Source organism: Triturus cristatus, chromosome 7, assembly GCF_964204655.1.
Source record: "Triturus cristatus chromosome 7, aTriCri1.1, whole genome shotgun sequence".
In the NCBI taxonomy this organism is placed as follows: domain Eukaryota; kingdom Metazoa; phylum Chordata; class Amphibia; order Caudata; family Salamandridae; genus Triturus; species Triturus cristatus.
In genome coordinates this window covers 286,492,995-286,505,926 of record NC_140590.1, presented here as the reverse complement: position 1 = coordinate 286,505,926, position 12,932 = coordinate 286,492,995, and the positions used below count along the sequence as shown (strand labels likewise).

The 12,932-nt window shown below is 48.0% G+C and overlaps 1 protein-coding gene across 1 annotated transcript in view; it reads right to left on the bottom strand.

The window, feature by feature from the left end:
- Positions 1-11,478, bottom strand: part of DHDH (dihydrodiol dehydrogenase) — a 98,280-nt gene extending 86,802 nt beyond the window's left edge. Inside the window, exon 1 of the mRNA XM_085616304.1 lies at positions 10,979-11,478. Within this exon, the coding sequence (XP_085472430.1) occupies positions 10,979-11,068 (90 nt within the window). The 5' untranslated portion in view covers positions 11,069-11,478. The remainder of the gene's footprint in view (positions 1-10,978) is intronic.
- Positions 11,479-12,932: the final 1,454 nt, after the last annotated feature.

Sequence of the window (12,932 nt, the reverse complement as noted above, 5' to 3'; positions counted from 1 at the left end):
AACAAAGGCCTGCCTGTTTACCGGCATGCCTCCTGACGCCCTACTGCTTGTTTATACGAAACTTTCTGTTCAGCGAGCTGACAGTGAGGCATAGTCAATGCCCATTATAATCACCCTCCATCCTCCTGTGCATTGATCATTTGACTAGGCCATGGGAACCCAGGAAAGCTCCTTGCCTCCTGTCCCCTACCCGAATAGCAAGCACCACCCCCTGATTCCCCATAGGGGCTTCAGTTAGTGGAGGGGGTGATAATGGCTTGCTAGCTTGGCCTCCACAGGCTAAAATTCCTTTGTCCCTTCTCCCAAAGTACGCCCCTGCCCAGCTACTGGTGCGTCTAAAAAAGAGGTCTTAGGGAGTGCCTGTCCTTGTTACAATATAAGTGGTACAGGAACATTACATCCAAATCTAACATTTGTAGTAAATGTCCTGGTGCCGTCCCATTTCTGTGATTCCACTGGACACCTCTACCAAAAGTGCATGACATAGGTACCTAGTCCAGCTCGCTTGGCAGCCTGCCTGTGGGTCAATACACCAGCCCCAACTGGCCGTACTGCTGCAGGCCGAGTCTACCGCTGAGTGCCACCTTGCTCCTACTGAGCCTGCCCCCCTTGATAATTCCTTACCTCATGTCGGTTAATAGGGGACAGATACATGACAGGTCAAAAAATTGCTGCCGTCTGGAAGTGTGGACTACTTTGGAGCCCCCTGTGGTCCTTCCTTTTACTGGTAGGCACCAACTATTGCCTGACACATACAACCCACTACCGATGATCTAGCAGGTGCTTCTGACGTACCCCCTGGCATGCACCATGAATAAATCAAATAGAGTAGAAGCATACCCCAGAAGTGGCGATATCCTCTCACCCCGCATCCATAACACTTTCCCCAGTCAGCTGGTAATCCTGTAAGGCGAGGTACCTGGAGCTTGTTAATGGTACCACTGTCCATTACTGTTCACTAGCGTATTGCAAGCGTCTGCCGGGGCACGGCTAACATACCTTACAATTGCTTGCGCTCGGGCCTGTCGAAAGTAAAAGTTGATCCACTTATACTATTGTACAAGATCCAAACCCAATGGCTTTCCATGTGTTTATTTCCTGCCCAGACAGCATAGTCAGGAAAGCTTGCCGCTAGGGTTGACAAGGTCTATGCCAAACTTAACAGGCGTGTGCCTGCGCACCTTCACCACAAGGGATATCCTGCCACTTATTTACAGGTGTTTATGGCTACCCCACTTGGTGGTCCTCAATTTATCGGCCTCAGAAGGGTGAAAGGCTGAGGGGGCAGCACACTATCTGATGGGATGGCCTTAGTAAAAGAGTGCCCCTATGTAATTCCAGTATGCCCAGCCTTTTCTTAAAGGGGGTGTCGCCCTGAACCATAGACATACTTTAAATGTCTCTAAGGGGATGACATTGGCGAACATAAGACAGGCAATATGCAAAAGAATTTATGCCATAAGCAGCTCTTGAGGTTGGGAAGGACCATCAGATCCGAAAACAGCCCTTTAAGGTAAACCACGCTGATCCCAAAACCTGCTTCCACCTTGACTGAACTGGGACATCTGAAAGTGGCTAAACGTGTCAAGAACCGCTCCGCCACAGACTGAGATTGCGCCCAACCAGCAGGCACTGCAGTTGAGATTCCATTTAAATTAGTTTGCTGAGATTTTGGCCCCAAACGATGTAAGACTCTCTGTCACTGGCCTGCAATGACCAAACCCTACAAGGAAATTCCCAAGACATCTGCAGAGCTGCCTGCCACCTCGCTTCAGGCTCACTCGCTGCAACCTGTGGAGGCATCTCCCTCCTAGCCTCTAAACCAGCTCTGGCAACGCAGGCCCATTAGAAATTGCCATCGCACTGGTCACACCCAGTAAAAGGTGCACCCTAGTGTGAGATGCGATAACCACATGGCTGGCTGTGAAATGCGCGATAGATAAATTGTGAACAGCGAAAAGAGGCCGCCAGGTGGGCGGGGAGAGGCACTAATACCTCATAAATGACGCGGCACGTGGAACCCTAGGGGGTCCCCCAACACTGGACTGACTTGTGTGCCCTCATGTGGCACTAAGGCGGCCGCCCTCTTATGAGGGTCTCCTTCGTGGACCACGGGCACCCAACAATATACCGGCATCACTCATATCATTCCTCCCAACACTTATGAATGAACAAACGTCTTATACCCTGACTTTTAACCATATTACATGCTGCTGGTAATAGCTAGCTGCAGCTGGTGTTTCCCGGTTTGTTTGAAAAGGCTTATTAGCATACAAATGTTTTACCATGCATATGCACGGTCAGGTTTCAGGCACCATGAAAACATCCAGAAAATCCACCAGAATAAGCATCAAGCAACCGATATAGATGACCTCAACATGAACCTTCCAGAAGACAGCCCTCATCAAATTAATCCCCTGCACCTGTTCCTTGCTATAAACAATTAGAATGCAACCTTTGTGAACATTTTAATACACCTTCTAGAAGACAGCCTCAGCAAACTAATCATCTGTTCCTTGCTTTAAGCAATCAGAACACGACCTTTGTGAACATTCTAAAGCATCTTCTAGGTGGCAGCCTCATCAAGTTAATTATCTGCACCTCTTCCTTTTTTAAAACAATTAGAATGTGACCTTTATGAACTTTCTAAATCAGTCTTATTTAAAAACTGTCCACACTCCTCCCCTTCGCTTTGCCTCCTTGTCTGTCACTTACCTGTTTCCCGGCTTCCTGGACTCTGTCTTGTCAGCTACCTTGATCCACCCGCTTCGACCTCACCACAAAGAAAATCCTGCATTATTCTCATACCTGGACGGAAATAAGAACAAGAAGAAAAGGAGAGATGCATTAACAGACTTGATTTTACTACACACTGAGCTCAGTCGCAACAGCGTGCTGCAAACAAAAGTAACCAGTGTTTTTGTTCAACTTGTACATACTGTTGGCAGGGCTCAGCCAGAGAGGACTTGGGTGAAGCTAATACCATCCAAATTTGCCTGTGGGTTTCATGCTGAGATCATACTCACTACAGTTTTGAAAAGTTTGATAGAGGAGCCTCTACAGACAATCTCAATGAAAATAAAACAACAAAACTAAAGGTTGGCTGAGATTTGAAAAGCTTTTGTGAGATGATACCTTAAGAGATCGAGTTAATACTAGACTAAAGCCTTATTAATTGTTTGTTTAAGGGTACCATGTCTGCCGGTACCATTCATCAGACTGGTGTAAATGCCTGTTGCAGTGTTGCTGTTGAGTAGACGAGCCACATCATCTTTGACTCTACACGCTCTCTCAATCCCACCCCCTTCCCCTTGGGATTCGCTACCAGAGCAGTGTTTCCTCCTGTCAACTGAGGGCAATACTCAGGAAGGTTCGGGAACCAGTTTCGCTGTCCCATTGCAATCATCTGGGATCCAGATAGGTGGCTTATGACAATGGGATTCACTGGCAATGTCCATCAATGGTTTTTGTCCTACTTATCCATCCAACATCAGTTCATTCAAACCTTGCAAAAGGTGGCAGTAAGATTGCTCTTGGATATTCCCAAATTTCAATCAGTCCCCCGGGGCTTTCAGTGGGCTACCTTGGCTATCAGTCAGGAATCGCATCAAATGTAAAGCTCTCTGAATAGCCTACAAGGCTTTGCATGATACTGGCCCTGAGTTTCTGGGACATACTTTCGTCTGGTACGAACCCAGCAGAAATCTACGATCCTCAGGGGTCAAGAAAACAGTGGTGCCTAGATTCAAGAGGATGAACTGGGGAGGAAGAAGTTTCATTACTGGTGCTACTAAGATTTGGAATCTTCTTCCATCAAATATCATGGCCTCACTCTCCCTGCTGACTTATGTAAGAAGCTGAAAACTTGGGTTTTTAATAATAATTCCACTTTTGCCACCTCGGGGTTTTCGAGTGCTATACAAATTGCTTAACATAACATAACATTAAAATTAACAACTTCAAATTCCAAAATATCTCTATCACCTGTGGAGTCCCTCACTTTTCCATCTTGCTCCTTGTCAACTTCTACATGGAGCCCCTGGTTCTCTGCTCACCAATAACAGCATCACAATTCACCAATATACTAAAGATACACAACTCTATTTGAAAGTTTTTTCCACTCCAGGTGGCCTATACCTTAACATTGCCTACACCTCATCCACACCTGTATGTAGAGCACCAGCTGAAGCTCAAACCCAAAAGGACTGAACTACGGCTGTTTGTGAAGAACAAAAGACAACAGCCAGTCAAAACCTGGCTCAATACCAAGTATCTGGACTGACTGAAATCCCATCTTTCACCCAACGCTAAGTCACTTGGATTCAACATGGATACTAAAGAGCATACTGCCAAGAAAACATACATGGCCTGGATCCAACTCTCTCTCAAACAAAACAGGACACTGCACTCCTGCCTAGCCCCAAGGTTCATCATACCGCCTTGCAATAAAAATCCATAGGAGGCTCTGCTTTCTTGGTACAAGACATCAAATACTGGTACTTATTGCCAGCTAAGATTCAAAACATTCAAGAGCATTTTAAAGCACAGAAAAGAGGTGAAAACATGTTTGTTCTCATGATAATAACATCAACCATTGACCCTGGGATAGAACCCAGATTGTTGCCCGTTCTACCAGTATAAGCATGGCCCAGAGCTATCGAACAGTCCCAACCAGCACACCATGCCTAAAGGGCAGACACAGGTACCCAACCCAAACTGGAGACCTCCACCCAACAGTACCCTTCAATGACCTTGGTATAGAGATGGACTATAATAACTATGACATCCCAACCATAATATATGCCTCTACAGTTAATACCAGTAGTACCCACGGCCACTCTGCACGGGAAGACCCACAACCTGCCTAATGACATTTAAAGCGGTACAAAAGGGGGTGGTGATGGACGGAGCATCAGAACCAATCAAACACTCACACCCAGTCAACAGATCCGGGTTTGATCCATCACCGTTCTTTAGCCCACTCTGCCACCCCAGTTCAGACATGGCCATATGCAAATCAGTCTGACCCTGTGCCTCATGGGAACAGTCCAGCCCGAACTGCCAAGCCATGCCTTCCCTGGACCGGAAACAAGCTTCCTAGGACCGGTTTCTGGCATTTCAGCCGTCTTCAGCCAGGCTTGCTTGAATCCAGTGGCAAAGTGAGCAAGGGACTCACGTTCGGGCTGGACTGTTCCCATGAAGCACAGGGTCCGACTGATTTTCATATGGCCATGTCTGAACTGGGGTGGCAGAGTGGGCTAAAGAACGGTGATGGATTAAACCCAGATCAGTTGACTGGGGGTGAGTGCTTGCAATGTTAAACACTCCGTCCATCATTTCCTTTGGTTTTTGCTTTGTTCGCCATAAGTTGGCAGGGTATGCTCAGACGTGAGTCCCTTGCTCACTTTGCCACTGGATTCAAGCAAGCCTGGCTGAAGATGGCTGAAATGCCAGAAACCGGTCCTAGGAAGCTTGTTTCCGGTCCAGGGAAGACATGGCTTGGCAGTTCGGGCTGGACTGTTCCCATGAAGCACAGGGTCAGACTGATTTGCATATGGCCATGTCTGAACTGGGGTGGCAGAGTGGGCTAATGAACGGTGATGGATTAAACCCAGATCAGTTGACTGGGGGTGAGTGCTTGCAATGTTAAACACTCCGTCCATCATTTCCTTTGGTTTTTGCTTTGTTCGCCATAAGTTGGCAGGGTATGCTCAGACGTGAGTCCCTTGCTCACTTTGCCACTGGATTCAAGCAAGCCTGGCTGAAGACGGCTGAAATGCCAGAAACCGATCCTAGGAAGCTTGTTTCCGGTCCAGGGAAGACATGGCTTGGCAGTTCGGGCTGGACTGTTCCCATGAAGCACAGGGTCAGACTGATTTGCAAATGGCCATGTCTGAACTGAGGTGGCAGAGTGGGCTAAAGAATGGTGATGGATTAAACCCAGATCAGTTGACTGGGGGTGAGTGCTTGCAATGTTAAACACTCCGTCCATCATTTCCTTTGGTTTTTGCTCTAATGACATTTAAGACACTAACCATAGACCTTCTCAAACATCACAGGGACTATCCTACTTCCTACCTCTAACCACAACATGGAGGACAATTACGCTAGTCTTTAGGACAGGCTTCTCAGTATAAATTTGATATGATAACATGATCCAATTCATTAGCTTTATTCACATCATTAAGAACACAGGAATACGAAAGGACCTGAGCAACCTTGTTGGTAACTGGGTGGCACAGATACAGGCTATACCAGCCTGATTAAAAACAACACAATAACTAACCAAACAGGCCTGCTAAGACTAAAGAGATCTGCCACAAATTGCTAGTCACCAGAGGCCTCTAAAATAATTCAACCTGTAGGTCCCAAATAGTCACATAACCTGAGCATTGACATCTTATAATGACAAAAGGCTGAGGATAACACAGTGCCACCTTGGAAAATCTCTTCACTTCACATCTCATAATGGCAGTAATATAAATGAGTGCTGCAACATATTTAATCCAGGCAGAGCTCTGATACCCCTCACTTTTATCTATACCTGCTAATTTTTCCAGAGCCATAAGACACACAGTGGACAACCTTTTGGTACAGCCAGCATAGGAAATTGGATTGAGAACATAAAAGATAAACTACCTACACAATTAAGGTACCTGCAGAGTTAATAATAGTATGAGCATAACGCCAATCATACAAATGTGTGTCTATCTCTCATACTTCCTCATCCATCTCACAGCTAAGTGGTGCCTGCCATTACGTAATAATAATACATAGGCCAGTTATGCCGCTGTCATGCTTACTTTAGTCTTGTGCATACTGTTTATATACAACCAGTATTGATTTGTTACAACAATTGTTTGTAGGCATCACCATTTCTTGCCTCCCTGGTCCTGATAAGGCCCGAATGAATGGGCTGAAACGTGTCGAGCCCACAACACAGAGGAGTCTGTCATGTTTTGATTAAATGTTTAAAAGATTATTGTGTACACGTTCCTTAAAGCAAGTGGAGGGTTGATGTAGCCCCTCGAATGCGTATCTGACTACCTCTTTCTGTTATGGATTGTCTTTTGAATCACGTTTCTGTTGCATCTGTATGTAAATATAACGGTCAGGAAAGATTGGTTATGGATATATATATATGTATGTAATTTTATATATTTATTCTAATGTGTTTTGTGGTAAAAAATAGATAAAATATATGTTTTTTTACAACCATTTTTGGAGTCGGTATTGGTTTGACAATAAAAGAAATACAATTTTTAGAGATTTAGGGCTCATAGATAGGGACTAATATAATGTTTCCCTTATATATAACTATTGGTGTATCTGTTCCTCTGCATCGCTGTTCATCCCCAGAGTGTATTTCTTGCCCGGATGCAATTGGATTATCAGGGCAAACTCCATTTTGTGGAATATATTACATAATAACCAGGCGCAACCCGTCCCCTGCCAAAGTGGGGGATGCGGCGTGCCGAAGGAGGGAGGTGGGAAGGAGGGAGGTGAGGAAGGTTCAAGGACAAAAAATGAAAAATAAAAACAATTATAAACTTACCTTAACGCCGCCGCCGCCGCATCGCACTCTTCCTGCTTCTGGCCCTGGGCACAGGCTCCCAGCCTGCCCTGTGGCCAATCCTGAAGCTGCTCTCGCATGACAGCAGCTTCAGGATTGGCCTGAGCGCTGGCAACTTGTGCTCCCAGTCAGACTGAGAGCTTGTGCCTGCTCTCTCTTCAGCAACGCAGCTGGGGCTGCGAGAGAGCTTCACTGCGCATGAGGATTTGGCCGGCCTGAGTCGGCCGGCCAAACTCTCAAGCGCAGTGAAGGGAGTGCCCACCACTCCCCCACCAGCAGTGCCATCCCCTGGACCCGCCCCCAAGACTCGCCATAGTCCTGGGGGCGGGTCCAGGGGATTAAAATACAACTATATTAAACAGGTTTAAAACCTGTTTTATTCTCTTTTTATTTGCTGGTGGTGGTGGGGGGCGGCGCTCCTCTGCCCTAATGGAAGGGCCGCCAGTGATGATAACTGTACCTCAGTAGTTACCACACATGCCATGGAAACACTTCTTACCTAGGCTCAAAGCAAAGACAACATAGTTAAATCACACACCCACATGGTGTAGCGTGCTACCCAAATGGATAAGCATTTGAGAGCCCCACATAGGGGTAGCAAGCACTAACAAATACTATAATACTAAAGAAAGTGAAACCGTTCTTCCCAGTAAGAGACCAGCACTGCGGTTCAAGACGTTATACTGATGCATCTGGATGCTGCAAACACCCTGCTGAATGGCTCTCCAGACTCCACACTGTCTCCCCTTGAGGGGTATCCAACATGCCATAGCATGTCTCATTTAGGGTCTAAAGAAATATGACCACATTAACCCCTATACTGATTGAACTCAACTGGCTCTCCTTACTGGCCTGTACCATATTAACAATTAGCTCCATCAATTACAAAGTCATTACAACCGCCTACCCTGTATATTTGTCTACAAGCCCATCATCTCTGGTTGCTGTTGGCACACCTCCAGTCAGGGCACCATCAGACAGGAGGCAAGAAAGTGGAAAAAAGGCAATAGGCCTACTCCATCGATGAACCCATAATCTCCGTAATCTGTAATAACATCCCTGCATCCACCAGGACCACACCAACCCTGCTCCGATTTATGAAAGAGCAAAAGACGTGCCTCTTTGAAGAACATTACATCACAATGCAGTAACAGTCCACTTTTACTACCAGAACCCAGCTACCTCCTCAATCGCTCATTGGCTGGTGATGTTGACTTCAATCATTCACCCTCTTTAGTGCACCGCTGCCTGTTGGCTAAATTCACGTTACACAAAACAGCATACATACATGCACACCAGAGGCGCAACTAGAGCCACATTCCGGGGGGTCGGGGGGGGGGGGGGGGGTGAGCAAAAATTTCGGGGGGGGGCTGAGCAAAAATTTCGGGGGGGCTGAACTTTAAGCAATAGGCAGAGTGGAGCTGCAGGGGCTCTTAGAGGGGGTGAAACAACAGCAAGGCCTCATTAACATGCAAATGGTCTTTTAAAGACCTGTGAAGTGCTCGGGTGCGGCTGCTTTTTTTGCCCGGGAAGGTGTCTCATCCCGGGCTGCCACACACGACGGGGGGGGGGGGGGGGGGGGGGCTGAAGCCCTGTGAGTCCAATGGGTGTTGTGCGCCTGATGCACACCTACTGCCAACACTCGTTTAGACTCGTTTGAGCAGGTTGTGAATCAGGCTTGTTTTGTGATTCTTCCACTAGCAGTTTTTGACAACTGACATAACACTTCCTTGTGCTGAGAATACCAGACAAACCCTAATGTTGACACACTCTCAGAGCAAGACACACTCAATGCACAGAGCCCTGTCATGCCTTCTGAGTACTTTTAGAAAATGAATTTAAATTAAGTGTAATTACACAAAAGGCATTTGGTGCTATATTTTAACACAAAATGTATCTTTACATCAGATGCATTTTGCAATAAAATAATTAGCACAAAAAGACCCAATGGCCACAAACAGCCGCTTCTCGCATTCTAGTCGTTAGCATTGTTCTTGGGCGCTCGTGCTAAATTCTTGCCACGGTTGGCTCGTACTTACGCGATATGGTGTAGGAAAGTAATTTCAGGAACTTTGTGTAACAAGCATAATGCAAAATTACGTAATGGAAATGTTGGGCCTACCCCTGGGCAGAGGCACCAGACCTGCCTTCTATACAGAGACCATTGAAGCACAATGTTCAGGTATGCCCTGTGTGCAGACTGCTGACCAGCTGTCTCAGGAGGGACCCCTGAACTAGCCGGAGCAGCCATCCCTGCTCTGCCCTCTATGCTGGTTGCCTTCTATGTCCTCTCTGCAGAAACCCATTAAGCACCCTGTGCAAGGCCTCTTACTGCCACCCTGGACAAGGACGCCCCACAAGCAGTGTGCGCCGAGACCTGGCATGTATGTCCTCTATGCAGAAACGCTTACCTGCCCACTGTGCCAAGACTCCTGTCAAACCTTGTTTGCCACCACCTTGAAAGCTCGCTCTCTAGATCACGAGCACTCCTGCCCTGACCTCGCCCTATTTGCAGAAGCCCTGACACATCCTCTGTGAGACTCCTGACACGCTGTCTCTGGAGAACCCCTAAGCACTTACCGTTGTGCACACCCCCGGCATGTCCTCTGTGCAGAAACGTGAGCCCCATTCTCCTTTCACCCTCGATACACAATCTCTTGACACACTTCTCCTCCCTCCTTTCATCTCCAGAGACCACCTAACACAGCTTCTGCTCCTTTTTAGACCCCTCGTTTTTCCTCCACACATTACTTTCTGCCCTCTGACCCCCAACACCCCTTACCTGGAGACAATCTATTCTGACACCTCACGGGAGGCCAGTGCCGCTCCGCCACTGCTCGTGTTCGACTGGGTGGGTACAGTGTTTATAATTTGAAAGGGAGAGTACCTGCATTTCCCAGCACCGCCTCAACACATTCAATGGGAGAGTACCGGCACTTCTCATGAGCAAACTGGTGCTCTTCACAGTGAGTGCCTGCACTTCTTTCATTTGAAAGGGAGAGTACTGACAATTCTCAGCGCTGCTGCGATACATTTAATAGGAAAATACCGGCACTTCTCAGCACTGCTGCGATACATTTACTAGGAGAGAGTACCGGCACTTCTCAGGAGCACACGAGTATTCTAACGAGTGAGTACCGGCATGTTCATATTCCCATTTGGAGCAGTGAGCAGGAACTTTCTGTCCTTCTGGTTCCGAGGGGCAGAAAGCGCTTCAGAGGCGCACAGAACGCCATCTCTCCTCCTTATATCACCCATCCCCGGGTGCCTGTGCAGCCCTCCTAGCACCCCATGCTTTGGCCCTCACTCCCTCCCCCGCCTCTCCTGGGTGCACCGCTTGTGCTACTGACTTCCCCCGTGCCCTGCCACGCCACTCCCGAGCGCCCACTTGTACCCTCCACGCACCTGGTGGTCCTTGGCAGGCAGAGTCTCCAGAGCCACCAAGAAGTCATGGCTGATCTTCCCTGCGGAACAGATGCCCCACCTGGTAGCCATGGCTGGGAGGGCTGGCGGCGAGGAGGGAGGAGCGCGGAAGGAGCAGGGGCTTGAAGGTTAGATGAGGTAGCGCCTGCGCTGCGGTAGTGGCCCCTGTGCCCCGCTGGCCTGCCGGCTGCTTTTATACACCCCTGGTGGAGGATTCTGAGGGCAAAGGTCCACTAGTAAACATCACGGACGGCAGGCACCAATCTGGGCCAAGAACTGTAGCTCCGCCCACGGCTGCCACCAGGGGGCGCAGAGCACGTGGAGTCTTACAGGTCACATGTTCGCCAGGCACAGCTTGATATTCTACGATGGGGCTCTAGGCACTTTGATGCCTAAGGGCAGTGCTTTAAATTGGCTTGTCCTCACCGGTACTAAGTATCTGCACTTCTACATTTTCTGCTCTTGAGTACCAGAACTTCTCCGTGTCCAAAGAGAGTACTGGTACTTATGGGGTGGCATGCCAAGCTCAGTGAAATTTGGCATGTACAAAAAGAGGCGTGACAGACCTGAGCCGTTTTCGTGAAGCACTCTAATAATCGAGTGCTAATCTGCCCTCAGTGTGCCAACTGTGGGCGGCCCCTATGCATCTATTTAGAACTGGCAGGAAGTTTGGGAGGGGCCTGAGTCACACTGTGATACTTGACACCCAGGCTCCCTGGCATCAATAGCACTGTAGGTGTGGCAGCAGGGCCTGCTAATAGGCATATTGTAACTGTGGGAAATCTAAGAAAGGATTCCTGCTGGCATAGCTAGTAGTGTATGCTCCCTGCCTTAGGCGTGCTCCTGCTACTGGAAATTCCCAATTGGGACTGGTCGTTTCCAAGGTACACCAAAAATTATCAGTGAGGGACGTCTAGAGGTGGGCGAGTCACTGAACGCCTGAGCCAGGCTCGAGCCTGAAGCTTGGCTCTGGCTCAGCTCGAGGTCCCGTTGGAATTTCGAGCCCAGTACTGGCTGATCTTTCAAGTGGACTCTGCCTGCATCCTCACTCTGCCCTCATCACCTTGTGGTAGACACAAAGCATTAACATTCGAGGTACAAAGGGGATGCCAATAGAAATACATGTAGTGGCTGATTTTGTTCAAAAGGAAACCAGAAAATCCGGATTAATCATGGCTTCCCTGCTTAGCCAGATTGTGTGATTTTAGGCAAATAGTTTATTTAACAGATGCTCTTTATTCTTTACTATTGCTTTTAAAGGCCCTGTCAAATACATAAGTTCAGTAGACCAAGGGGTATATTCACAAGAACGTGTGCTAAACATCACCAAAAAGTGCTATCGCAACTTTACACATTGCAGCCCATCGCGGGAAAAACCCTGTGTTAAAGTGGAATTCACAACACAGCGGTAGCATGCGATAGTCCGCCTAAAAGCACCGCCAGGACCGCAAAACACACAGCAGGCGGGAATAAGCACAACAAAAGCCTGAAAAAGTAAGACAGACCAAACAGAAAACAACAGCCAACCACAATGGAGGCAACCCGAGCCAGCAGACAACCCCACTAAACACATTGGCAACAAAACATTGTACATGGCAGGCCATCTTGGACAAGATGAATGCAGCCTGAGAGCAGAGGAGGACAATGGCAGAAAACCAGAACCCCAGCAAAAATGCGAAAGGCACAAACAAGCAGAAACACGCCAACAACAAGAAGGCAGCAATGCACACTGGAGGTGGGAGTCCAGCGCCACACCAAGAGCTGGATGACATGGAGGAAATGGTGTCCGCCACATCAGTCTGGAGATGGTGGCAGGACTCGGGGACCGGAAACTGCACCAAACAACAGACACAACAGCACCAGGGAGAGGAACCAGCAGGGACTGGGGGATGTAGGGAGACGGGCACAATGGCACACATGCACAACTAAGCACAGC